The sequence below is a fragment of the Hypomesus transpacificus genome, chromosome 17 (genome assembly GCF_021917145.1).
Source record: "Hypomesus transpacificus isolate Combined female chromosome 17, fHypTra1, whole genome shotgun sequence".
Taxonomy (NCBI): Eukaryota; Metazoa; Chordata; class Actinopteri; order Osmeriformes; family Osmeridae; genus Hypomesus; species Hypomesus transpacificus.
In genome coordinates this window covers 7,744,507-7,771,916 of record NC_061076.1, presented here as the reverse complement: position 1 = coordinate 7,771,916, position 27,410 = coordinate 7,744,507, and the positions used below count along the sequence as shown (strand labels likewise).

The window sequence follows — 27,410 nt, the reverse complement described above, 5'->3', positions numbered from 1 at the left end:
TGTACAGAGGTGGTATGGGATTTGTGGTCTCAATTCTCAGGGGTTATGACTCCCATTTACTGGGTGTTCAGTGTGGTTCACGCCACTGGCAGAGACCCAGGCCATCAAAGGCCTTCCAGAGCTGGGTATGTGGCTTGTGTGGCAGATTTAGAGCATGGTGGCAGCTTTTATGGGTGGTGCTGCTTTGAGTATTGACTAAAGGGCTTGATAAAAGGACTTGAGACAATGAGGTTGGTATGACAGGGTATGAAAATATAGAAACAGAAAACTGTACAAAATGTGTTTTCCTGCTCAAGTGCAGAGGTCACTTTTTCTACTGCAGTTCCCAGCATATTCCCATCATACAAACCACCATACTGTTTGGAGAAGAAGTAAAGAGAATTCGACAGTATTGAGTCGGATGAAGCTGCTGCCATTGACCTTGACAATGACCTCTTGGTCCACCTCCAGGGTCTGGGATACTAGGGTGGACCTTCCCTCGAAACATCATAAAACTGAATGAGAGCAGGAGGGACAGGGAGGGGGAAGGGGAGAGGGGAGAAGAGTGACAGAGGAGGGAGAAAGAGAAGCGACACAGAGCATGGCAAATGAGCAAGAGGTGGGCAGGAGAGTGAAAAACAGAGACAGGAGAGTAGCAAAGATAGACACAGGTGTGAAATGAGGATTACAAGGGTAAGGCCTAACAAGGTGTGTGTGGGGGAGAGGGTGTGAAGAGGAGGAGAAGAGCATTTGGAAAGACAGAGAGAGAGAGCGAGAGAGAGAGTGAGTGAGTGAGAGTGAAAGAAAGAAAGAAAGAAGGGAACAAAAATACGATTCTTAAATAGAGAAAGCTAAATAAAAAAGAAATGACAGAGGGTGTAGGTAGAGGAGCAGTAGGAGTGAAAATGATAAAGCATGCTTGGTTTAGAGGACTTCAGCATAATTCAATTGTCCACCCCATTTTCTGTCACTGGGACAGAATTGATGAAAATATATGGACAGAGGAAGAGGGAGAGGAAGAGACAAACAGAGAGAATGAAAGTGAGAGAGAGACAGACGTTATAAAGATAATGATTTTGCCCTCCAAGTCAGTACCCTCTCTCTCTCTCTCTCTCTCTCTCTCTCTCTGTCTCTCTCTCTCTCTCTCCCTCTCTCTCTCTCTCTCTCTCTCTCTCTCTCTCTCTCTCTCTCTCTCTCTCTCTCTCTCTCTCTCTCTCTCTCTCTCTCTCTCTCACTCCTCTCCATTGTTGCCTCCCTTCCTGATTTCTTCCTCCCCCCACTCCACATGTTTCTTTGCTCTCCTTTGCTCTCTCTTCTCCCTCAAAATATCACTCCATCTCTGACTGTCAAGATCCAATCATGTGGTGGCGTGATCACCACTGCGCTCCCTAATTGCTCCTGGGCCCTGGTGGTGGCTGCTTGGGCTAGAGATGGAGGCAGATAACCAATATAGTTGAAAGGTCATACAGGTCATAGGTCCGAGACCAGACAGCGTTAGCAGTTTGTCTCACCCAGGAACCGCCGTAACCCCTGATGACCCCAGGCTATTTCCTTAACGATGCGTCTCTCTATCTCTCACGCTCTAGGAGAATGGTATTGTTGTAATGACCAATGGCCACCATTATGGGTCCTAATGAAGTGGGAATTGGATGTTTTTCATTTTCAACACTGGATTTTGTGAATCATGTATGAAGTAAGAGTAGGACGAATTTTGTGATTGTGACTATAGATGAGAAGGCAAAGCCTGCATCTCAATACCATAAACTGCATGCTTCCTTTCTGTAGAGCATATACCACGAAGTTGATACTGAGCATATAAGTTTTATATATATCAATATTACAATTAAAACCTGGGACGAATTTCAGTTGTACCAAGCTGATGTGGTTGAAATGTGTTGCTCTGTTCTGCTCAGTAGTCTGTTCACATGTACACAGTAGACAAAAAGGATGCACCCCACTTTCATATATTGAATTCTGCCGAGTGGGCCATTGTCAGTATTTTGCTTGTGGTTGGTAGAAGAGGCTCTTGGTAGCCTGGTTTTCCCCTGGTTGTCAGAGGTGTCTGTCACAACAAATGCTTCCTCTTTGACCTTGTTATGTTATGGACTCTGGAGGCTGCACACTCATACACCTTGAGGGTGGAACACAGTGCTCTGTGCCACCTGCCAACTCAAATATCCTTCTTCTCTCTTTGGTTTGTTATTCACTCGCTTCCTTCTGAATCTCTATAAATACTTGTTTGTCTTCCTGCTTTTCACACTATATCTTTCTCTATTTAATACTTTGAATTATTTATCTGTCTGTCCCTTTCTCTCTCTCTGGCACATTTACATACATAAAAACATGTTATGGATTCATCTTGACCTAAATGAGCACATAAACTGCTCATCATATTGACACGCAGCTTTGAAATATTTCATTTAAACTCTTTTTCGAAAACATCCTCATATTTCATGAAATATGACATGACAATTTCCAGGTCTCGGCTACATAATAAAGTTTTTATTGATCTACCTTTTTGTACACCTTTGACAAAGTATCAGTGTTTGACAGAACGGTCTTTAGTTAGACAGGAACATTTCCAGCATTGGAAATCCTTCTTCTTCTCCTGTCACAGCTGACATGACAGATGTAGTATAAGAGGAAAAAAGGGTCACACCTGGACACGGTTGTCATTCATCTTCCGGCGAGTCAGAGCCATCCAAACCCACCGACAGCGATGAATGTGAACCGGGACCCCTCTCTGTCAGGGCGTGTGCACACCTTGTTCAGTAGCATCATAGCTCAGTGGAGGTCCTTTTTGGCGGACATCTTGGGAAGGACTGTAGGCATATCCACGATGGCCATGTGCATGTCTCATTGTGGACATGCCAAAGGTCTATAATGATGATGTGCCTGCATGTGTGCAAGGATGTGAACTCAAGCAGCAGGGTACACTCAACACTCGATGGTTTCTCTGAGTCACAAACTCACCGACAGCGTTGAATGTTCACTGGGACTCGAAAGGCTGAGACTGTGTTATGTTCAAAATTGGCAAAAGTGAAAAATTCACATTCATAGTGAATTTCTATTTCAGTACTGCTGTGTTGTATTAATATACACATTATAAGCTGCAATTGGAATGGGCTAGGCAAGGATGAAATATCTTGGCCAACGACTTGCAAATAATATTAATACAAATAAAGAAGGAATAATGATTACTAACAGCTGTATACATACACTGTGCACCTTTAATACTGTATATTTTGCATCAACAAGCTAATACATAGCACCTATATTAATTTACAAATGCGTTAATAACTGTTTGGAATTATTACGTGAGCAATAAAGCTACTCATTTGGAATCCTTTTTCAAATCTATCTTCCTCTCATACTGACAGACTGACTATGTCTTACCACAGGGCTGTTGTGTTCAGAATGTGGTCAAACCGGGGTAAAGGGTTTGAGGGCTGTTTTGCCTCTGTGTTTGAGTTAGCAATAGCATAGCCTCAGACCGTAAGCTCCATTCTCTGATTGTGGGGGAGGGGAGAATGGGTGTCAAGGGTGAGCGGGAATGCTGAGGGAGGGTCGCAGGGTTGAGAGAAAGAGAAAGAGAGGGGGAAGGAGGGAGGGAGGGAAGGAAGGAGAGAAGGAGGGAGGGATGAAGAGAGGCTGTCTGGGTGGGTGGGTCGGGCGGAGGGGGTTGTTGATCGATTCCAGACTCTGCATTTCCAGACAGGCTGAATGGTAAAGGTCAGAGGCCACCGGGTCTCGTTTCCTATGAAAGAGAGGCTGTCTGTGTGTGCTTGTGTGTGCGTGTGAGCGTCTCTGCGACTGTGTAGGTAAATATGTGTGTCTGTGTGTAATTATACATGTATATCTGTGTGTGTGTGTTAGTGATGGAGTGCTTGTGGCTGTCTGGTTTGGCTGTCTGTCCGTTTCTCTGTGTGTTCTCTCTCTCTCCCCCTGCAGCGGGGCTGTGGCCAGGACTGCTCACGTAACAGGAGCACATGGACAGTCACTAGAAACAAACAGACACTGATATACACACGTATCAGGTAGACAGGACATTTATATTTATCCATAGGCATTCCCATACAGACACTCCAAAACATGGATATGCATATTCACATATATATATATATCTATAGATTTATATATATAAATATGTTCACCGATGTACAGCATTTATGTTTAGGTACGTGTGCTTTTACACAATGAATGGTCGTATGCAGACAAAGATAGACATGCAGACTGACATGCACAAATAGACACAGTCACACACAAGCACAGAGAAGCACACATACAGATTTTTAGACAGAGTGAGCATGCTAATTGCGTCCACACTGACGGTGATGGAGTGGAGGGACTCTTAACACCCTGTTGTTAGCACAACTCTGGTAACGGCAACCAAAATAAACATTTAGCACCACTGACCTAAACACACACACCTAACCATGGTAAGGTTTGTAGTATTTGGCCCTATCTGAATGTGTTGAGTTGTTCGTTTAGGGACATATAATCGGTATGTGTGTGTCTTTTGCTTTTTAAGCAAGTGAGAAGACAAGTTACCCTTGATGACGGTCTTAGTACTGATTTGTGCTGGCTGGAGCCAACAAAAAAGTGGGGGAGGGGGTTGACAGAGGAAGGACAGGCCTGCTGCCTGCCTGCCTGACTCCCCCCTCCTCCACCACCTTCCTTGTCCTCCCTCCCTCTTTCCCCCACCTGGGACTTGAACCCATGACCCTCGGGTGAATGAGTTCAAGGGAGGCACTCCCGTGACTGTGAACTGCTGTTGTGCATGCTTCTTAGCGCTTTTGCATGTAAGGGATGGGTTGGTTGTCAAGTTAGCCACGTGTTTGTTCGTTTACCTCTGAAGTAAGAAAGCGAGGGATTGGTATTTTAATCTTCTGGGATGTGTGCACAGTGTGCTGCCGTGAATATGGATGCTTGCATGAGTGCCTTGACGTTTTCCGGTGAATTCCCAGTCTTTCCATGGGTGTTAGGTTGAATGTGTTTGTTTATTTGTAAGTATGTGTGCATGTGTCTTTGTGTGAGTTATTGATGAAGATGTCAGAGGTAATGGGAATGGTAATGGCCCATCCCCCCATGTCTGGGTGACTGAGTCTATGTCTACCTGCCCCAGACTGGATCAATACTTTAATCCAATTGTCATTCACTTCTATTGGGTCTGCAACACACACTCACACAGATACACACAATCCTATGGTATATGGTAGGCAACATCAGCATGTACTCCAATTACTTTGGGTACACACATTCACAGAAATACAATCAACGTTCTCTCACACATACCAAACAATAATCCCTACCACTATCACATGACAAGGCACAATCATGTGTTATTCAATCAAAATAAAAATCTGCAAATTACCTCAATAGAACTCATTGTAAAATAATGATCCTGACATGGATCTACCCATCTATATGTCAGTCTATGTATTTATATATTTATATATAAATAAAACATTGCCATTGTATGAGTCCACCATAGACCTTCCCCCCAGCATTGCATCATGCATTTATGTCTGCATCCACAAACAGCCCATGACACATTGTCACATCATATTTATGTCTGCCGGAAAGACTGTGCACTCACATGTCAAATCCCATCTATGTACCCTAGTCCTGACAAAACATACATATACACCAATTACAGTACCAAGAAGGATGCTTTCAGAAAATGATTTAAAATTAATTTGAGGTAAAAACGTCACTTACCCCCTCAGTCCTCGTGTCCAGCCCCTGATGCAAACACTTCGTTTCACTCCTCTCTCTGCCCTTTCTGTACATGCTCCCTCTCTCCCTCCCTTGTCCTGCATTCCTCTATCTCTTTCTATCCCACCCTTTTTTTCTCCCCCTTCCATATCCTCTATTGAAAAGTGTTCCCTCGCTCTCTGTCTCTATTCTCATCTTTCACCCATCCGCCTCCCTCAAATCCCACCCTCCCCTGTGCCTCTCCCTGTTTTGTGTTTTCTTCCTTCCCGTCCTTCGTCTACCAGTCACTCACTCTCTCTCTCTCTCTCTCTTCTCTCTCTCTCTCTCTCTCTCTCTCTCTCTCTCTATCTCTCTCTCTCTCTCTCTCTCTCTCTCTCTCTCTCTCTCTCTCCACATCTCCGATGTCTTCTTCCCACTGCTGTAAACTTAACTGCGGGCTGTCTGGTGTTTCCGTGCCTGTGTGAGAAAGAGAGAAAGAAGGAAGGAGAGAGAAACAGAGAGAGAGAGAGAGAGAGAAGAGGGAGTGCAAACCAGGACACACAGCCTGTGTCAGTTTGAATGAAAATTGTGCACGCTCGGCTTGTCCCTCCTCCCCCTCTTTCCCTCTTTCCCCTTTACTACCCCTCCTCCACCCTCTTGCTCCCACCCTCTGGTGTGCATGCATGCTCTCTTTCTCTCTCTCTCTATCTCTCTCTCTCTCTCTCTCTCTCTCTCTCTCTCTCTCTCTCTCTCTCTCTCTCTCTCTCTCTCTGTCTGTCTGCCTTTTTATCCCACTTTCTAAAATGTTTGCACAGACAGACATTTATATTTATACACTTGCCTGCCTCAACGGCTGTGGTTCTGCTGTCTTCTCTTCTCTATACATTCCCATAAACAAACACAGAAACACTTCTTACACTCCTATCACCTAGGAGGTTAACCCTTTCCTTCATCAGCAAAATGTGCCCCATGTGTTCATCTTTTTAGTATTTACTTTGTGCCACTATCCAATTCGCTCATCACTTAGAGAATCAAAAGATGGAAATTGAGACCAAGAACATATCCTCTTGGTTTCTCGATTAAACAAAGGAACAACGAGGATGGATTGAAATGGTATTACAAATGCATTTAGTATGCTTTGTGGTGCCTTTACTTTGCTCATACAGGCCAAATTGAAGATCTGTGCTCACTGAGATCAAACTATCTTTAAATCAAAAAGCCAAGTAATATCTTGCATACTGATAATCCACACTTTTTTCAATAGTGTTCCTCGCTCCGCCACTCTCTCGACCTCATCCTCTAGCCTTCCTTAGTTACATATTGATTAGCTAGTATGTGTGTGTGTCTAACCTCCTGGGTGTTTGTGTGTGTGTCTATGTGTGTGTGTGTGCAGGGCTAGTACTGCCGTGGTCAATGAGGTCAACATGGTGGCCAGACATGCACCCTCCCCCACTTTCCTCTCACCCCTCCACAAAGCTACTCTCTCCCACTGTTTCCAGGAGCCAGGCCTGGCAATTACCTAGAATGAGGTGAAAGAAAGATTGGACAGATCTTTGTTGTTGCTGGGACTGGAAAGTTGAAGGAAAAGAGTGAGTGAAAAATAGGGCTATAGAGCTATATGGCATCATAGTTCTCATCCCAACCCTCTTTATCTGAGATGGGAGCAGCAGTGGTCTGTTTGTCTGACCGAGTCCACCACCTGACAATGACCACACTGACCTCTCGACAGATAGAATGACCGTCTGCGCTCAATGGAGGGTGGTAAGGAGGGAGGGCGGGAAGGAAGGAGAGGGGGATGGGTAAGGATTGAGGGTCGATGGAGGCCATAGACGAAAGATTTGAGATTGTGGAGAGACAGAAAAGGGAAAATAATTGTGAGAGGGTAATGAGTGTTGAATAGAGGGGGATATATGTTTATAGTTATATTAGATGCTGGATTGGATGCTGAAATTACTATCTATATTTGTTGCATGTTAAGTGACATTTAGATTTTCAACTATGAAGTGTAAATCCTGTCTTTTGTCTCATTAGAGAAAATAATCACAAACTGTGTATGTGTGTACTTCTGGACATGTGCACTCACATCCATTCTGACATTATTCTTGATAATGAGACAATGTGCAACAGCCAATCCGATAATGGCAAAAAGAGTCCATTAGATCAAGTGGTGCAATGATGAAAGAAAACATATGCCTGAGGCTTAACTGGCGACTTTGACTGACAAAGAAATCACAGAAAAACTGATACAAACAAAAGTAGGTGCAATACATAGAGCAGTATTTCATACATACATCATCATGTATCACCGCTCTTCACAATTTTATTTTCACATTAGTATGGCATACTCGTATACTCCAATACTAGAGGTACTGTTCATGATACAACTGTGTGCACATACTGGATAAAATCAATCAATCAATCAATAACAGTGAATCAATAATAGATGGCTTGCCTAGTAGACAGTTTAGGGTGAGGCATATTTGAAAGACTTTGCACAGTAGTCCCTCAGTGATGGGTCTGCCATGAACCCGATATCTCTTCCTGGCGACAGTTGATAGTCCTCACCAGTGATTTGTAAATGCACCTTTGTGACATCATTGATTCACCTTTGACCTCATTAAGGTCAGTTTCAGGTTCGCCTTTCCTTCCATAAAGGGCGTGTAAGTTACGAGCTGGGACGGGAAAACGGAAAGCACCTGACTTGGTCTCTATGGAGGGAGAAAGCTTTCTTCTGGCATTCTTCAGGATTTTGCCACTTACTTGAATTTCAGAACAGATTCACACTGCACATAGGAACCTCACATGCAGAATTACACCTTCTTATGGCCCCATCCACCTTCTATCGATGAGTAAGGAGAAAGGAATCCCTTTTCCCACAATCCGGGAGGCATGGCAACTCTAAGGCATATCATACAGGACTGCAGGATGTCTAACATTGTTGTGTTTGTGAGATTTAGTTCAGTGTATGTTTTGAATCATTGTGCACACATTGATGTCCTGTTTGACCTGTCTTCTTTTGTAGACCTCCACTGCGTCTACAGTTTGGTCTCTTCCTGGGCTCCACCCTGCAGTTCGGATCAGGATGAATGGTCCTGTCCTGCGCACGAGATAAGCAGAAACTGACGCCACTGCAGCCTCGGTGTCCAGAGAACCACAGAATCAATAAATGACATGAATGTGGAGAGACAGAGATGAGGGTAAAGTAGACTGACTGAGATCACGTAAAAAAATAAAAATAAAAGAATTACAAGGGAGACAGAGGTTAAGAGAAAGATAGAGAAGGGAGGGAGCCATTGACTTCCAGAAATAGATGGAGGAGAAAGCGGCAAAGAAAGATTAATTTTAAGAGGATTTCTTCAATGACACGGGGTGGGGGGCAGTCAAATGCAATGTGATTAGCAGAATAATTAACCTCACTCATTAGGTTGAAAAGATGCTCATTCTCTCTGCCAGAAGGCCAACACTGCATCTCTAATCCCTAAAGAAAGGACAGGGATAAGGACTGATTAACTTACCTAACACACACACATACACACAGCCAACTGGAGAAATCAGACAAAAAAAAGCATTGATCCTCTCATGGCTGTCACAACAGTCAATGAGGAATGGAGGGCATAGACACTGCCTGGTCGCCACTAAATTGACACTATCATCACAGTAGACAGAGTCTACGCACATGGATTTCTATAGAAATGCTGGAATCTGGTTCTAGTCATTCCGGGGAATTTTGAGGAACCAAAGCATCACCTCGTTTTCAGGTCAAATAACATCCTCGAAATTATAACTCTGTATCACTTTAAACATAAGATTGTTTTAATTTGTCCACCACAAATACATTTTGCCATACAATATCCTTATTCATGATAAATCACTACAGATTTTCAAATGTTGTTAAGTTCAACAGAATATACACCAAGTTCAAATTATTTATCTTTCTCATTTGTAAACAGTAGTGCACAGAATTTGAATATCAGTCAAACATTTCCTTTCATACATTTCTCACCAACCACTTTTTGCAAACCTTCAACATTCAGATAAACATGTCCATAAATAATTATCTTTCTAACATGCCATTGTCCACCTATCATCATCTTGACCATGTAACCACCAATATCTACCAACGATATACAGAGTTCATAACACTCAGGCCTGAGCTTGAGTCTGCTGTGTTTCTGATGGAGTTGGCTCTACCTCTCCCAGACTCTCTTCTTTTGCCTCCTCATTTCCTGTTGCTGGAGACATTTTGTCCTTTTCTTCTTCCTCTATTTTTAGAGGCAGCCATGATTCCTTGTGCAGACTCTCATTCCTTTCCACTTCCTGCACACTTGGGGGCGCTGTGCAGGCCATGGAAACCGGGAGATGCTTGAACTCCTCTTCGTTCACGTCGTAGTCCTTCATCTTAGTGTCCAGGATCCACCAATACCCAGCAAAGCCCACATCCAGTATCCGCTGAGGCAGCTCTCTCCAGGGAACAGAGAGGTTGGAACACTGGGCCTCATAGAGGCTTGAGTCTGGGTCGTAATCAGCACAGTAGGTAAGCGAAGCGACACCTAGGCTAAGGTGGCGCAGACGACCCTCGTTACAAAGCTTCACCAGATTTTGGACATGGCCGTCAGAGGTGCCGCTTCGTATCCATGGAGACAGGAGGCCTAGCTGATTGGACCGGTCCAAGAGGCTGGTCTTGAAGGAAGTGTCGTCAGGGTTGGTATAGATGCAGGCACAGGTGCCTCCGATGAGGCCCATGTATACAGAAGCTTTGATTGGTCTCTCCCAAGCACCAACCACTGCCTCTCGACCGGCCTCCTTGTAGTCAGTCACGAGGCCACGGCACCACATAGCTGAGAGACAACGAGAATATTATAATGTATAATACGTATTGCTTGCATGACCCCTACTCACCATATACTTCTAAAGAGGAACATTGTAACCGTTAACAAATGAATAACTCCAAACCATCCTTGGACGGGTCACACAACCTTTTTGACTTTGAATCACTTGGTCACATGTCCATAGCTGTCAAAGAGTTGCAGAAAATAGGGAAGCGGACATACATCTCCTCCTGACTAACATTAGATTAACACACATCTAATGAGAAGTCAACAGATCTTTAACGTAACGTCATCTGGAAATGACTTTGTCAATGGCATTGCTAGCTGGCTGGCATTTTATAAAGGTGGATAAGACACTAGGCTGGCTATCGTGCGACCGGGGAACAAACTGTTAGCAATATATACACAACCACAAGAAAAGACATCTCACCCGCTTTACTGCTTTTTAACCTTTCCCATCTGGTGGTTTTGGCTGGCGCTGCTACTTCTGCTACAGTAGAGCACAATCTTCTAACCACCCACGAGGCAGCCATGTTCGTTGAACAGATGTAATTGCAGCCTCAATAAAGACTGTCAAAGAAATCCGGGTAGATTTTTCCTATATCATCAAAATAAAAGTCGATCCAGGTGAATCAGTACCCATACCCTGGTGGTTATGGGCACCGCGTTTAGTCACGTTATATACTATGCTTTTATTTTGAAAGCAAATTCACAAAACCGGAAATGGTTTTGGTAGTAACCAAATTGGTAGTAACCGCATATATATATATATATAATAATAGTAACAGCATATATACATAATAATTTTCTATTTATACATATATTCGTTAAATGTCATAAATAAGTACACGAATTTGTGTCACTATATTATAATAATAATAATAATACAGTGTTATCATATTCAAGTCATCCTAGAATGTGTAACCAAAAATATTGCTTCCGGGGTAATCAACGATCACGTGATCATTATCCGAGTTTTGCTACACAAAACAACCGTTGTACATAGGTGACGTGTAACACGAGTGCGTTCTTGCTGAAATGGACTCATAATTTTTGAATATATTGCCGTAAACTGACTTCTCTCGACAAGTGCTGTGTATTCTGTGATTCACCGGTAAGTTAAGATACTCAGGCTTTAATATGTCTGTCTTGCTAGTTAGAGAGTCATCACACTGTGCATTTGTTATGCCTAGCTGGCTTATACCTTGTTGGCTAGCGGAGACAGGGAACTGCATCATCAGTCAAGACAGCCGGTTAAGCCTCTGGCCAAAAAACATGTTGGTCTGTTTGACAGGAGACTGCAATGAGCACTGAGTAAAATACCACATTCAATACTAGCTAGGTCGAATTCAATAGAAAATAAAGCATACAAATTGTAAATAAATATGTTCTGGTGTTCTCTATGGTTGTAGGAACTTGCAACACGCATGGACATGTTTGTGAGACTTAGCTTGCTGAACTGTTGCCATATGTTTGGCTTTTTGCCTTGATAATCACGTTCCTGACTGTCTCGTAGTTCTTTACCTGTACCACATAGGTAGGATAACACAGTTCACTTATTTGACAGGCTGTGCATGAGGTTGTCAAGTTTCCAGAGCTGCCATGGCAACTCCAGATGATCTAAAATTCCAAGGTGAGTGTCCTGATCTGTCCCCCCTTTTCACATCCTGCACCCTGCTTTAATTTGGGGCCTCTACCCTTACTACTCGCCTCTTTGAACTAAGTTTCCTGAAGTGTAATCTAATGTTTACTACCCCATTTATTTATCACTGTTATTATTTGCCTGCTCCTTCTGTTTTATCTTCATCCCTTCCTAATTCTGTCTCATCTCGGCTGTTGACCCTCAAATTTGGTGACAGAGTTTGATGAGGCCGCAGACCTGCTTTCTGCAGACCCAGGGGCCTCCACCCTTAGTGTGTCAGATGGTCCCAGCAAAGCCCCACCCGGAGGAGATATCAAACTGGACCTGTCAGATGATGAGGGAGGCCAAGAAGAAAGTTCAGAGGTCAGCAAATGTTAGACTGTCTCTAAAACGTTTTTCTTATGAATCACATCCTCAAGCAGTTAAAGCTTTTAATTTGTAAGTGACAACTTGCTTCAAAACAACCCTGTTCATTCAAATATTAAATATGCTATAGCTCCTAGGAGGATCAAAAGAGACCAGTGGCTTCTGGACTTTTGAGTACTATCAGTCATTCTTCGATGTGGACACAATGCAGGTACAGAATATGCATTAGACATACAGAAGGGCTAATCATATCCTCCATTGCTGTGAATTTCTACCATTCCTTGACTTGACCTGTTGTCATATAATGCAGGTGTTAGACCGAGTCAAGGGGTCAGTTATGCCAATTCCAGGGAGGAACTTCATTAAACACCATCTCCGGACAAATCCAGATCTATACGGTAAGGAAATACCATCACTGTCATAACGTTCTAGACAACATCAAAACAAAGTTCAGGTTCGCCCACTTCAATCCGAGGATAAAGAATGCTCTGCCCTCTCTTGGTGTGAGCAGGTCCCTTCTGGATCTGTGTGACTCTGGTGTTCTCAGTAGCCATCAGTGGGAACCTGTCCACCTTCCTCAGCAAGATGGGAGACCCCCAGTATCATTACAGACCCCAGTTCCACAGAGGTAAGACACCACCGTGGACAGAAAGGGGGGGGAGGGGGGGGGGACATCAACCACTTCACACATACAAAGACTTACACCTCAAATAAACCCCTCCCCCCAAAAATTGAAACGGTATTTTGGTCGATTGTTCCTCCCCTTCAATAATACCAATTAGTATTGTATTTTTATATAATTGGAAAGCCTGATTAGTCACCTTTACAACGACGTAAGGATCGTGCATTCAAGGAATGAGCAACACAGCTAACCGTGTGGGTAGCGGCCCCCTGCAATATTCTTCTGTTGGTATTCACTCTCGTTTTGAGTTGCTTGGTGGATTGGATAATTGTACTCTCCCACAGTAATAAGGAAAAAACATCACATAATGGCCATTTTTACACTTTGTTCATTTTACACTGTCAGGGACCTCAGTAGCGTGTGGAAGATCCATACGCAGCTTGGCACCTCCTCCTCATGCTGGTCACCAGCCTGGTCACACTGCTGTGGGATGGCATCCCATTCCTCAACCAGGATTTGTCGCAAGTCAGCCAACATGTTTGCGTTGGTCACTTTGGCACATACAGCACGCCCAAGCTGATCCCACTTGAAGCTCAAAACGAGAGTGAATACCAACATACAATACCAATTGGTATTATTGAAGGGGAGGAATAATCGACCGAAATAACTTATCCAAACTTTTTTTGAGGAGTTTAGTTCTGCTTTAAAGTATTTTGGGTGGCGGGTTAAGGTTTCTCGAGCAAGTTTGGCCTGCTCCAGTGCAGTTTGTTTTATTGTGTACGTGTCTCCCCCACAGTGACGATAGCTGCTGTCGTGATCTTCTTGTATGCTTGGCTGGTGCCGCTGGGTGTATGGGGGTTCCTAACCTGGCGGCAGGGAACAGAAAGGCAGATTGGTGGATACTCTTTCCTAGAGACCGTGTGTGTCTACGGATACTCTCTCTTCATCTACATCCCTACCTCGGTGTGTTGCTAGGATGCATTTTGATCATACACTTACTGGATGTTCTAATTGTCTTAATATTCACTTAAATGCCCTTTTGCTCGTGTTGCTCTGTGGGCGTTAAGAACTGTTCAATAAACCAACCTTTCTCTTGTTTCAGGTGTTATGGATCATACCATATGATTGGCTTCGCTGGCTATTGATCCTGGTTGCCATGGTGATCTCTGGCTCAGTGCTGGTCCTCACTTTCTGGCCTGTTGTCCGGGACGACACCAAGGCAACAGCGTTTTCCACTGTGGCCACCATAGTTGTTCTACATGCCTTACTGGCTATTGGCTGCAAAGTAAGAGATAAATACACGCTATGCAAGCTCAGTTACTCAGAAAAATGGTGTTATACAAGTAGACTTGAATGCCTTTTGTCTTTAAACAATTTGTTTCTTTTCCACCCCCCCCAGATGTACTTTTTCCAAACGGAGGTTCACACAACCCTAACTGTTCCTACGCTGTTCCCTAACAGCACAGCACCAATTACCAGCACCAGCCACTGACCAAGTGGAACTGGGGAAAAGATGGAGGGATGATATGAATAAATAAGCCGCAAGGCTATGTACTTAATTACTTCTGACACCAACTGACCAACCAGTTGGTCAGTGAAATATAACATATAAATTATGGGGAAACTTTATACATTGGGGTCAATTGATGATTGTCTAATTTATGCAGATTATTCCAGTATGTTACTCAGCACTTGTTTGCTGCAATAAATTATCATTTCTAGTTATACTCTGTTTGGTAAAAAATGGCATCCTTTTTATCTACAGATGAATTTATAGGCATATCATTCTCCATGTGTGCTCACATGTGTACACATCTTTCTCTGGTGCAACTGGATCGAGGAAGCTATTTTAGACCATTGTGATGAAGGGGAAATGCTAAATGAATGTTTAACTAATGTAACTGACTGTACGGGGTTGTTCTGGCACCCAAACCACTCCTGAGACCTGAATCGATTATTTACTTACCCATTTAGTTTTATTTTCCTTTAAATGTGGGTGACTTGTAAATTAAGAGGAAAAAGTTTGTCAGTATAATTATTTATTTATTCTTAGTTGCCTTTTTCTTCCCTTTTTCTTTTTGTTTGTGGGAATAAACATTCCTCCTCAGTGTGAAGTTGTGCGTCCTGGTTTGTAGAACAAGATATGCTGCTGTAGGACAATGGCTTTTGTTCCATCAACATGATTCAACTACATACCCCAATTTGGGATCCACCTCACCTACCACTTTAATATCTGAGTGATTATCTAATCCTGTCTGAGGCGCTTGTAAACCATATAACCTCAAATCTGAGTGCAAAATGGATATATATGGTTAATTTTGAACAATTCATCTCTACGCATGTGTACATCCTACATAATACTTCCAATGTAAAAAAAAAATAAAAATACAAAAAAATGTCTATACGCCGTCAGCCTGAGGTTCAAATATTGTAGTCTATTTAGGACTGGTCCGTAGTATTTAAGAAAGGGATCCATCCCCAAATCTTCAAAGGAGTGGTTTGTTTTTGTAGTCAGGGATTTTAGTTTCCACAGCAGTCTCAGCATTGATCCCTGAGATTGATGGCCCAGCACTCCCACAGGTAGAATGTCCATGAAAGAGAAACACCAGACTAAGGTTGTTTGTGCTGTTCTGTTTGTTTTAGAGGCGTGTGAATTCATGAGGGAATGGTGCACATTCACACTTGCAACCACACCGAGTGCAAAATAATGGCACTGTTTGCTACTCAACTATACTCACTAAGAAAGTCTAACGGCGTGGGCTACTCCCATGACTCATCAATGTGACACCATATGCTTTGGTCCAAGACAACCAGGAGCCTTGGTTCTCAGTCATCATACCTCTATCAGACACAATCATGGTTATATTCTTGAATCTGTCTCAGAAGAGTCACAGGGTCTGGCAGAGAGAAAGGTGTTATTGCTGACAAAAAGACAATGAACAAGGGACAAACAGCACGAGAAACAAGGTCTTTCTCATACACTTTCCATCAAAACAATGCCACTATTTGAGGACATGGAGCATAAGTTGTGACAAGTTTATGCGAATGCTAGGCTAGCTACTACACGGTAACATCATGTTCAGGTAACGTCGTGCTACCATATGCTAATTACGATAAAAATCAAAATACTACAAGACAATGTGGTCGTGGATGGTTTTTGGGACTTCTCCACCAACATTTAATTTACATCTTTTTTTGTTGTTGTTTTTTTGTAGTTTTTTTTGTGAAAGGAAAAAAAAAAGAAACCAAAACAAGACAAAGAAAGTTAACCCTACAAACTAACAAGAGACAGTTTTGTCTTCTCTTTTAAAAACTTGCTAAACCATGAATTCAAAATTAACTCAACCCCCCAAAAAAACAAAAACAAAGAAAAAGGTGAGACTGGAAGCGATGCATACATGTCCGATAAGTCTTTGTCCGAAGTATGGGCAACTGCTTGCCTGATAGTGGATGTAATAGGGAGGGGAGTGGGTTAACGATATGATGGAGCTCAAAGATGGCTAGGGGGGTGACTCTACTCCCCTATCTCACCTTAGTGTCTCAGTGACATTCTCACAGTCTCAGTATGGTGAAGGAAGGAGCCGGAGAGGGGGGGGGGGGGGGGAAAGGAACGAAGCAAGGATGTAAACTAGGATACAGTTGATCCACACAGTTCTCTTGCTCCAGGCGCCGTCATCATTATCCTTGGTCCTTACTGCTCCATCCCTCTGCCTGTCTGTGTGTCCTAGATCCTCCACCAATGCCACCAGACCTTCCCACTGCACTTCCATCCAGTTTGGCTTTGAGCGATGGTAGGATGCTGCCATGTCCTTTGAGCCGATTGGGGGCAATTGCCCCGAATCAGCAAGTCCTACCAGTGGAGAGGTCAGGATACAACTGTCAGGGTCCTGTAGATGTTCTCATCTGAGATTCAAGTTCTAGTGGGTGATCCTAAAAACAGACATCTAGCCTAGGTACTCCTTTTCTAAAAGACTACAACAATGGTCAACCGTACTTGGCTGAAGGGGGGGGAGGGGGGGAGCGGAATGGGATGAGTCTGTCTAGACAGAAGTGTTCTCTACAGGGTGGTGGAGAAGTGCCTTGAAGTTGTGATATGAAAGCAAAACAAAATCCAGGTCCATTTGTGGGTGTTGATAGTGTTCTACTGGACAAGTGAATAAACGCCCTTTGTCCTCGCAGCGCAGCTCAGTACAGGAGGTTTGGGTGGGTGGGGGTTGTGTCATGACCAGTCCAGGGATGAGGCAGGGGAGTTGGAGGCGGGAGACAGGTGCTGTGGGGGTGGGCGGTCAAACTTCCAATCCGGAGGGAGGCAGAAGGAGGGTCAGATGACAGCTGCTGTACAGTCGTGCAACGAGTTCTTCTTTTAATGAAGAGTCTCAGTGTGTGTGAGAGAGTGCGTGTGTGTGTGTGTGTGTGTGAGAAGCATACAAAGGTCCAGTCAAACAAAGATCACATCTCCATTCACAAAAACCTTCTCCGTTACGTTTGTTCCTATCCTTTTTAAAAACGAGGAAGTGCTGCCACCTGCTGTCTGGACTGGGCCATAGCATAATAGCTACTGCACGACAGAGGGAGGAGGGAGGGATCGAGCTCTCGGATAACGGATAGAGAGTGTCTGTGGCGGCTGGAGGGACGGATACGAGAGCATTACACCAGTGACGGAGGGGGGGGGAACGGGGAAACGGTGGTGCTGAAGGGGTTTGGGCAGCACTGGTTTTGGTATACTGGTTTTGGCTGTGGTCATTAGGGGCTTGGGAGGGGTGGGGGCCTAGACATGCAGGGCAGGGGGGGTGGGTCTGAAGAAGTCTTCTTAACTCCCGTAATGCATGGTGTTGCTAGGTATCGCCATGGGAGACGCCATGGAGATGGCGGGCCCGCCCATGGTGAACTGGTTGGTGACAGGATAGTGAGTACTGCTGCCGCTTGGACCCGATTGGCCAGTCGTAGCTCCTACAAAACAGAGAGAGGGACATGAGGCAGACCAACACAATCAAAAGTGTGTGTGTGTGTGTGAGATTGAGTGGGAGAAAACTAGGTCTTTGTCCCGCTTAAACAAAATATCCCAACGTAAGAGGGCCAAGCCTCTCCCCAAGACATTCCCTGTGTCCTCTCTTCCCTTGCTTCCTGCTCCACACCTACTGGACGCTAACATCTCTGGGGACGGGGACGGGGAGAGAGGGGGAGGGCAAGCAAGTAGCAGATTTGGAAGGAAGCAGCAAGGAGGGAGGACACGAGGCAACGCCAGAGAGGTGCGAGCGGGTGTAGTAAAGAAGGGGGGCCGTTACCCTGCACGATGCCTGTGCTCATGATGGAGCCCATCCTGGAGTGGGTGTGATTCACTATCCCTGTGTTCACTACAGCAGAGGAGAGGACACAGGGGTCAGGGGACTATACCAGGACACACAGCCAGTCTCCCGCTCTCTTTCACACTCACATACACAGGCATGTCGAGAGATTCGAATGACACGCCACACACAAAAGCCAAAAACGTCAATGGTAAGGGGGGGCAATCGAAGTAGAGGAGTGCAAATACCCAGCGGGATGAGGTTGTTGTGGGACACAGTTGAGCCGCCGCCGCCAATGACTGTACTGAGGTCATAGGCTGTAGGCATCCCTGTTTGGAGGAAGAAGAGGGGGGGAAAAAAAGAGAGAAACAAAAAAAAAAGAAGATAGAAGCAAAGAACAGAGGGACGGGGGACAAGATATGGAGGGGAAAGCACAAGAAGAGAAGTGTGAGTCCTTCTCAACACAACCTGCAGTCCCCTCATCGCATGCACCCCCCCCCGTTAGCTACGGTGTTGATCTATGGCGGGTGTTGTTCGCGAGAATTCACTGCTAGACTGGCGGAGGCTAGTGAGCGCTTTGTGGTCCCGGTCATCTGGATGCATCTGTGTACGTTCAACACTGCAAAACCTGACACAGTTTCTCCTTCTGTCTGTGTGTGTGTGTGTCTGTCTGGGTGCTTTCTTTATACCCTGGTGTGCGCCCATGCAGTGTGCCTCGACAGCGCGTTTTGTGTTCTCTATGTGTGTGTATTTACCTGACACGGCCATGCCCTGGCTCATGCTGTAGGCCCCCCCAGTGTTCCACATGGTCTCAGAGGGGGAGGTGTAGTGCGACCCAGGAGGGGGGGTGGGGGTGGTGCCTGTGTACCTACAAAAACACACACACACACACATACATACATACATACAGCAGACTCGCCAATGAGAGGGCACCTCCTCCTCTCTGCCCCCTCCTCCTCCTTCCTTTAATCCTCAATAGTACCGGTCCGCATAACCAGCCGCACGGCGGGAGCTACCAACTCACCTAAAAAAGGGGTTCTTCAAATCTAGGAGGTTGCTAGACTTGGAGCCTGTCTGGTCCACTTGGGCGACAATACTGATGTCATAACTTTGTCTGTTGAGGAAGGAAGATAGTGGGGTTTTAATATGGTGGGGGGGGGCAGGAGAGAAAAGCACAGACAGGCAAAACTGAAGAGATCGACGGGTACATATTAGCATCGGAGCCACTTATTTTGACACGTCGAAAAAACTAATCGTGGCCGAAACGCGGACCAAAACGGCCGTGGGCTCCCTCCGCTCTTGCCCCTCACCTCTTGTTGGCGATGAGGAGCGCAGTGCCGGACAGCGTGTCTCCAGCCTTGGTGAAGAGGGGCGACTGGAGCAGGCAGCGCACCTGATACCAGTGCGTGAGCGGCTCCGTGGGCGCCGTGGACAGCCACACCGTCATCCTGTATGGAGGGACGGAGGACACGAGCGGGCGAGGGAGGGGGGTTAGGCCTTTCTGCTCTGGCGACGGGGCCGCCCGAGGGGCTCACGTGTCAACGATGGGCTGGTGAGTGACTGCTTACACTGATCCTATGAACGCAACGTCGAACCAGAAGGCCAGGCCGTGGACCAGTCCCGAGTGCATCATGTGGAACTTAAAGGGAATCTCTATCCTGAGAGAGGGAGAGAGAGAACGACAGAGTCAATGAGGAAAGTTGACAGGCAGGAAATACACATTTTGCGCTGTGGAACACTGCCACTTGTGGGTCTGAAACACACACACACGCAATCATATTGAACATCGTCCAAGTAAACAAACACACCTGTACAGATCATCCTCTTTGGTCTCCAGGAAGTTGACTGTGTATTTGACTGATTTGGCCATCAGAATACGGATATCAAACGTGTCCTGAAAGAAGGGAAGAGGTGCACAGAGAATCAAGTTTCTTGTTCATGTGAAAACAAACCATAGAGCCCTTTTCTTTCGCCGTCTCGTGGTTCAACCATTCCGACATTCACAAAGCGAACCCGTTTGCTCTCAGGAGCCTCGCTGGCTAACTGCATCCTGGCAGTTCCCTGGCTTTCGCTAAAACACATATTGACATGAGACGCATAAACAAACACCATACACGGCTAATATGAGTTTGACGGACAACAGGGTACTCCGTGTGTTCTCATGGATGGGTGCGTGCGTGCGAGGCCACCTGTCTGAAGCTGTCCCGTGGGGGGGGGGGGGGGGGGGGGAGGGGGGGTGGTGCAGCCTGCGCTCAGGGGGACTGGGCAGGGGCCTGCTGTTGAGCCAGAGCCTCTCAAACAGCTCCAGCAGGAACAGACCCGCTGCCCCCAAGAGGTCCTCTCCCAGCACTGTCACACCTGAACGGGCATGGGAGAGGCCAGCACAGAGGACTACGGCTGGGGTGGGTTCATACCTGGATCCTCTCCGAGGTAGGTGTGGGAGAGCGTGGAGAACGGTGCAAGACCAGACCTGGGGGGTCGGGGGGGGGGGGGGGGTCTAACAGACGGAACGGGGTTCTGAGCTATTCTGGTCGTGTTGATTCTGTGGCGTAAGGCAGGGAGGGCAGAGTAAACACACCAGCTTCCAAGCATTTAGCTTATTTACAGCTGATAAACAAGTTGCGCTTGTACTGCACGCGCACACAACGAAACCCAACACTTCATAAACATGACTCGTCCTCATGTGCTCTTTCAACTACATAACCTTCTGACTCCCCACTCAGGGGAAGAGAAATAGAGAGTGCGTTTGTGTGTGTGTTTGTGTGTGTGTGTGTGGGGGGGTGGGGGTGGGTGGGCGGGTGTATGTACCACGATAGGCTGGCGGAAATACTCGTCCACTGCTGCCCCCCGCAGGGCAGAAAGGTCCACACCATGGAAGGAGGGCTGGTACCTGAGAGAGAAACGTCTTACTTCAGAACCAGCGAATCGGAGTGTCTTCCGTTGTTTCTTAGCTCGCCCCTTTTCACACCATCGCGCATTACATTCAGCTACCTTGCCTTCCTTTAAACAAGGCATGTGTTTTTAAGGAAACATCCCCCGTTCTGCCTGCCCCCTGCTCCTCCTCAATCTTACAATGCCCCCCCCCCCCCCCCCCCCCCCCTCCCTCCTCCCCACCCTCCTTCAGTCCTCACCAGAAGTTGGCCTTGGTGAACTGCTCCATGTACAGCTGCTCATCTGTGAAGGGCGCCAGGTGGACGTCTCCGATGGTGGGGAACATTTTACCTGCGACGCGCGCGGGAGCAGAAGCAAGTCAGTCGGCAATAAAGGCCACGGTTTGTGATGTGAAGATTCCGTTCGGCGCGCTCCCGGTGCCGCCTCCCCTCCATCCCCCCCCCCCTCCCCTTCTCACCGTTGGGCTTGAGGAACTTCTTGGCGTGCAGGTAGCTCTCCAGCATCCTCTCGTTGAACAGCATGTAGCCCATGGGCTCCGAGATGATGATGTCCACCTGCTCAGGCAGGGTCACCTCCTCCACCTTCCCTGGGATCACGACCACCCGATCCCCCAGGCGGTTACTGTTCACCAGCATCTGGGACCACAGCAAAGGACATGCTCAGCAGGAAGTGGGTGTGCGTGCGACAGTGACATCAGAGTGTGTGAGAAAGAGGCGCGATCTGTAGCAAGGTTTCACTGGGAGAGATTTGTTGGTGTGTGTGTGTGTTGGGAAGATGACTTGCTTTCGTTATCTAGCACCTGGAGAAGCATTCAGGGTAGGGCTGGGCGATATGGGTAAAAAATTATCACAATAGATATTTATATTTCCATTCAATGGCGATAATTAAGACGATAGACCACAGATCCGTAGTGGTAGCAAAATAAGTCTCTTCCTCAACTTTTTCCCTACACTCAGCATAAAGTTTAGGCAGCGCGGTGTGAGAGATCAGTTTGCGGCCAGGGAGCACGTACCTGGGGTCAAGTAACATAAGCTTTTTTTAACTTGCTTTTTATCAATACCGTGGCACAAACTCACACTTTCTGCATGTTCCAACGAGTGATTTTGCTTCAGGTGGAAAAAAAGGTTTGTCGTATTACCAGACTTGGTAGCCACCTGTTTGTTTACTACACAATTCGCACCGAACTTTGCTGAACTGAAGACGACGAACCCTTTTTTTATCAATAATTTCTTCATTGGAAGTTGCTCCCTCGGCATGGCTATCGCTGCCACTGTTTTCGGCAATAAGACTCATTTTCCGCAGTTAACATGAGCTACTCCACTCGAGATGCTCAGTCTGTATATTTAAGTGAGCGTAGGCTACCATTTCCCCGCAACTTCCTGCTGCATCCCAGAAATTAAATGGACTGCTGTCCCTAATTATTCTCTATCGACATGGGCCGGGTTTCCCAGATTCGTTAAGAAGCTCTTAACGCCAAGAGCGTCTTAAGAACGTTCTAAGGGAGCTCTCGAACACTTTTAGAACGTTCTTAAGAAGATCTTAGCATTAAGAGCTTCTTAACGAATCTGGGAAACCCGGCCATTATCGATATTATTGAAAATGTATTGATGTTATGATGTCTTTATTGAGGGAAGTCATTACTTCGATAAATCTATTTCAAAAAAAATATCGCCCAGCCCTAAGCCAGGGGAAGGCTGTGTGTGTGTGTGTGTGTGTCTCACCTCTGCATGCTGGGCCATGGTGCTGGCCTCCACGGCGTACACCTTCCTGGCCCCAGCCTGGGCCGCAAAGAAGGACAGAATGCCAGAGCCACACCCGACATCCAAAACCACCTACAGAGAGAGAAGGAGAGAGACAAATGAGTCACTGATTACAGCACGGCGATGCAGTACGGCGATATACGCCCAATTCACCATCTCAGCTTCTGGATGCTTCCATGTTGTTGGTTTCCCTTCCATAAAATTAAAAGGCAAACTGACAGGAAAGATATAACCGAACTGAAAAGAAACTGGAATCTTAGATTGCCCTCCATCAGTCATCGGACCCACATCGATCTACGTCTGTGATAGAAAGTTACGGTTCTAAGAGTTCAAATGGAACTGGGCTCTACAGTACCACCCTCAGTACTACAGTACCACCCTCAAACGTCTCGATACCTTGTCTTTGAAGTCTGTGTGGTTCTGGAGGATGGCCCGCTGGTAGGTTCCGGTCCGAACGTAGTCCTGCATCATGTTCTGCTGCTGGGAGAGGTAGCCATAGAACTACAGGACGAGGAGAAGGAGGAAGCATGAAAACGGGGATGCCGTGCTCTAAAAGCAGGAAGATTTTTTATGTCACTGAGATGCAAGATGAAAACACTTTACAATGATGTAAAATGAAACTATTTTGCCTGGCATAGATTCTGTGTGAGTTTGTGTGTGTGTGCGTGGAACCCCCCCCGTCCCAAGATTTATTCTAGATGTGGTTCGTTTAAACGTTTGTGTACCAGCCCGTAGAGTGATATTTTTCTCAATACCCACCGTACAGTGTTCGTGAGAGTGTAACGTGTGTGTGTGTGTACCTGGAAGTACTGTACAGCTGAGGATTCCTCTGTCCTCTCGCTGAAGACAGACCGCTCACCACTGTGACCACGGCAGTTCTTCAGCAGGTTATAAAAAGAGGAGAAGTCTGAAGAGAACAGAGTCAACATGTATCAGAAACGGACCTTCACAGAGCCTGCACACCACAGACATGCTCTCTAACACACTAACGTATATTTTTTTAACGTATATTTTATTTTTTGGTGTACATTTTACTTAATTCTAATTCCACTTAGTTACTGCTATTTAGTACCCTTAGAAATAGTTAGTCGTCATATTCAAATGTAAGATTCCTATATGTTTCATGCATGCACCTTCCTACCAAAGCAAATTCCTTGTCTGTGCAAACTTTCATGACGAATAAAACCCATTCTGATTCTAATGGAACATGAAAGCCATTTCCCCTATTCAGTTTTTCCCCTCCAGATAATCAGTTACTTTCAAAAAACTTTCCATATGCATAGAATTTGAACGAACAATGACCTGTGGGTGGTGCAATAGGTACAAAGGCACAGATCATATTCAGTACTATAGTACAGGTCCCAGCTAAGTCAGGCTATGGACAGTTGTGGCTGGGTGATGGTGTGTGAGGGTAGACCGTTGCCGGTGGATACCTGCGGGTGAGGAGAACTGGAGCAGGACGCTGTTGCAGCCCAGGGTGACTATGAACGACTGCTTTCCCACGCGACTGCACTCCGTCTCCCTGGAGACCGAGCACTTGAACACACATGTCTCCTCCGCTGTGTGTGGGGGGGAGAGATGAAAACATGACACCATTAGTACCACAGTTCAATGGATTTGCTATCAATCACAACAACATGGACATTAAAATGTAATATGTTTTAAGATCGAATGATGTACTATTTGTCTTGGCCTGCTTCAGTAATGTAAGCCCTGACCTCGGAAAATTGACAAGCAGTAAGCCTGATTTGTTCCTTTCCATGACCATTTGCATTCAGCTCTTTCCTCATTTCAGACAAGCTGCATTACCATTTCGGAGGGCGCCATTAAAGGCAACTGAGTATTTGTGAGTGCAGAAGCAACAGCAAGCACATCCACCCATTCCATCATGGAACACGGTCAAATGATATCTGCCCATGTTCCCTTCCAAAAGGACTGATGAGGGAGAACAGAGTATGAGGTTGAGGAAGGTAAACAGGAAGGTCACCTTTCCAACTCTTGAGTGTCTCGTCAAATCAATGACCTCACTGTGTGCTTGCAGGGGGAGTGTCATGCACATTTATTAGCTCAGTGACCTTTGTTTGTCTGCAGTTTATTTAGTTTGATGGGAAGCTCGATGTCAGTCCCGGGTGTTCCCTATAATCTCATTTTAGCTAATCCATCATCTGGGATTAAGAACAATTCTTATCTTAGCCTGAAGCATGTTGATGTCACACTGTCAACCACTACTATCTCAAACTATCCTCAGACAGCAAATATAGGACAATTGACGGTGTGCACTTGTGTGTCTTTACATGGCGTGTGTGTGTGAGAGAGAGAGGAAGACTGTGTGTATGAGGGACAGCTCAGAACTTGAGCTGAGTGTCCATGTGTTAACATATTTACAATCATTACCCCTCACTGACTGAACACTCCCCCTGCCCTAGACTTGACTATGCAATTTGCGAGATGGACAGTGCTGTTAAAAGCATTCAGAAAAGCTGTGCAGCACCCCAAGGGTAATATCAGTGGGCCTGATAGTTTTGTCAACAGCCAGTCTATAATGACTGTGATGCATATTATTGTGGAGGTTAATGAGATGCTATTTCAAGAGGGTGGAACAAATTGTGTCGTTGGCACTATTCAACATAGCTGTCCATTCTGTTGACATGTAGTATAGAAACGTTAACCCAGCATCATCATACGAAACTGGAATATTACGTTTCTAGGCCTGGCAACCCCCTTGAATTCTAGCTGAAGTTGTCTGAGTTAGTAATATCTAGAAATACTGCATCAGATAAATGTCAATCTGTGATTGAGGAAAATTGCAATATACGCAAAATGAAGATGATATTTATCCAGGCATGCAAATCTATGGCACAGCACAACAAAGCTGAACGAGCGCGCGGGCCACCAGCACACAAGAGAGGAAGGCGGGGAACTGGCTATTGTTCGTGGGAGAACAAAGATGAATGCATAACTAATACAGGCCTGATGTGGCTAGCAGAAAAAAAACACTGACTGTTATTCCATCATATCTTATTTCTTCAATAGTTTTCAAACATTAAATGTAGCTGAATATCGGCAAGCTCATAAAAGTGCACGCGCTAGCCATCTATCTAGGTTCGCTCAGCGACGGTGTACAGTGCAGGCAGCTAGCTAGCCAGCTAATTAACAACCATCCGATTGCAAAGCCGTTCACTCCAAAACAAAACGTATGATGGACTACTTTAGTTAGCTAGATCCGATTTCTGGGGTCTTTTGTAAATAGTGTAGCCAAAACGACTGAATATTTTAAAGTGACGCAATTAATGGTAGTCGTCCATGAAGGGCAAATACATGCGTAGGTAGGTGGTAGGTTTGCCATGCATTCTACTGCTGTCCCTAGTTAGCTATATAATAGCGATTGAAACAATGTAGCGAGCCTCAACATACGTCGCGAGATTATGACAACAATTATTAAGTTTAGAGTGGTACGATGACACCCTTAATTAACCGTAGCTACATTACACTAGCTCGATAGCATACCACTAAACTTGCTATCTTTGGCTGATGCTAAATTTAAAGACTAGTGTATTGGGGTTTCTCAAGTCAAGACAAACAGGGAAAGCAACGTGGTCAGCAGCTAACGTAAGCTAACGACAGACATTGGCCAAACAGTACACTTCTTTCTTTGTTTGACATTATGTCTTAAATTCACACGCAGGATAACATTCTACCATAGAACATATATTAAACATGCCATACTTCATAGACAAAGTAAAAGGCTGGCTAGGTGTGCTAGACCAGTCAGGTAGTACAACGTTAGCTTAGCTAGCTTCTCAGAAATTAGCGAACGTTAGTTAGCACTAGCCAGGAAGCACAGGCCGAGCCGGGGATGAGCCATCTCACAGATACACTCACCGTTGGACAAATTGATCAAGGCAGCGTCTTGTGTGGTTTTTACTTCCAGTCGTAGAGGCTGTTGCTCGGAGTGACGCTGAATGTCTCCGTTCGCGTCTCCGATTGAGAGGAGTCGCACGCCGGGGAACACCGACACCGCCATCTTCGATCTGGGGGAAGAGACAGCTCACAGTTGCGCTCACATTCTCCGCTAGACTCACATCACAAGGAAAAATAACATTCGTGTCTTTACCGCCACCTTCGGGCCGAAGTATATTATCAGTATTAGTGGAGTTGGCGCCATGCACAAAGAATAATAAGAATATATTTATATATTAACACACAAGCAACATTTACATCAAGTATATAAATACCAGTGATTGCCAAGTTATCAGTTATTATTAAAATTTCCCCTTTGATATCCACAAACATTGCTAGAAGGCGTCAGCCGTCAGCAGAATACATGGACAACAAAGT

At 45.5% G+C, this 27,410-nt stretch overlaps 3 protein-coding genes across 4 annotated transcripts; 1 reads left to right on the top strand and 2 right to left on the bottom strand.

Annotated features, from left to right (window-relative positions):
• Window positions 1–9,479: 9,479 nt before the first annotated feature.
• timm29 (translocase of inner mitochondrial membrane 29) lies at window positions 9,480–11,096 on the bottom strand. Its single transcript, XM_047038322.1, has 2 exons — window positions 10,936–11,096; window positions 9,480–10,514 (listed from the first exon to the last, which is right to left on the bottom strand). The coding sequence occupies exons 1-2, from the start codon at window positions 11,036–11,038 to the stop codon at window positions 9,820–9,822; spliced, it is 798 nt and encodes a 265-aa protein (XP_046894278.1). The 5' UTR covers window positions 11,039–11,096; the 3' UTR covers window positions 9,480–9,819.
• Window positions 11,097–11,475: 379 nt separating this feature from the next.
• yipf2 (Yip1 domain family, member 2) lies at window positions 11,476–15,245 on the top strand. The gene is made up of 9 exons (XM_047039041.1): window positions 11,476–11,619; window positions 12,073–12,138; window positions 12,365–12,510; window positions 12,644–12,724; window positions 12,824–12,911; window positions 13,025–13,141; window positions 13,932–14,098; window positions 14,238–14,420; window positions 14,535–15,245. The coding sequence occupies exons 2-9, from the start codon at window positions 12,108–12,110 to the stop codon at window positions 14,625–14,627; spliced, it is 906 nt and encodes a 301-aa protein (XP_046894997.1). The 5' UTR covers window positions 11,476–11,619; window positions 12,073–12,107; the 3' UTR covers window positions 14,628–15,245.
• Window positions 15,246–16,089: 844 nt separating this feature from the next.
• carm1 (coactivator-associated arginine methyltransferase 1) lies at window positions 16,090–27,355 on the bottom strand. Of its 2 annotated transcripts, XM_047039035.1 has the most exons (16): window positions 26,955–27,355; window positions 24,506–24,631; window positions 23,873–23,979; window positions 23,469–23,573; window positions 23,034–23,144; window positions 21,770–21,947; window positions 21,552–21,642; window positions 21,229–21,310; window positions 20,229–20,314; window positions 19,989–20,078; window positions 19,731–19,868; window positions 19,445–19,534; window positions 19,176–19,288; window positions 18,669–18,749; window positions 18,421–18,489; window positions 16,090–18,085 (listed from the first exon to the last, which is right to left on the bottom strand). In XM_047039035.1, exons 1-16 carry the CDS (start codon window positions 27,094–27,096, stop codon window positions 17,946–17,948), a joined length of 1,749 nt encoding a protein of 582 aa, XP_046894991.1. In that variant the 5' UTR covers window positions 27,097–27,355; the 3' UTR covers window positions 16,090–17,945. The 2 variants fall into 2 exon arrangements, with proteins under 2 accessions (XP_046894991.1, XP_046894992.1); XM_047039036.1 differs by lacking the exon at window positions 18,421–18,489.
• Between the last annotated feature and the right edge of the window lie 55 nt (window positions 27,356–27,410).

Excerpts from the sequence above, each read along its gene's own strand:
- timm29 (XM_047038322.1), bottom strand. The coding sequence starts at position 11,038 with ATGGCTGCCTCGTGGGTGGTTAGAAGATTGTGCTCTACTGTAGCAGAA. Across the intron at positions 10,515-10,935 it reads GTTAAAAAGCAGTAAAGCGG|CTATGTGGTGCCGTGGCCTC; the intron begins GTGAGATGTCTT and ends GTTGTCTCTCAG.
- yipf2 (XM_047039041.1), top strand. The coding sequence starts at position 12,108 with ATGGCAACTCCAGATGATCTAAAATTCCAAG. Across the intron at positions 12,511-12,643 it reads GCCAAGAAGAAAGTTCAGAG|CTCCTAGGAGGATCAAAAGA; the intron begins GTCAGCAAATGT and ends AATATGCTATAG. Across the intron at positions 14,099-14,237 it reads TCATCTACATCCCTACCTCG|GTGTTATGGATCATACCATA; the intron begins GTGTGTTGCTAG and ends CTCTTGTTTCAG.
- carm1 (XM_047039035.1), bottom strand. The coding sequence starts at position 27,096 with ATGGCGGTGTCGGTGTTCCCCGGCGTGCGACTCCTCTCAATCGGAGAC. Across the intron at positions 24,632-26,954 it reads CTTGATCAATTTGTCCAACG|CGGAGGAGACATGTGTGTTC; the intron begins GTGAGTGTATCT and ends CCCCACACACAG. Across the intron at positions 20,079-20,228 it reads AAAGAGGATGATCTGTACAG|GATAGAGATTCCCTTTAAGT; the intron begins GTGTGTTTGTTT and ends TCCCTCTCTCAG.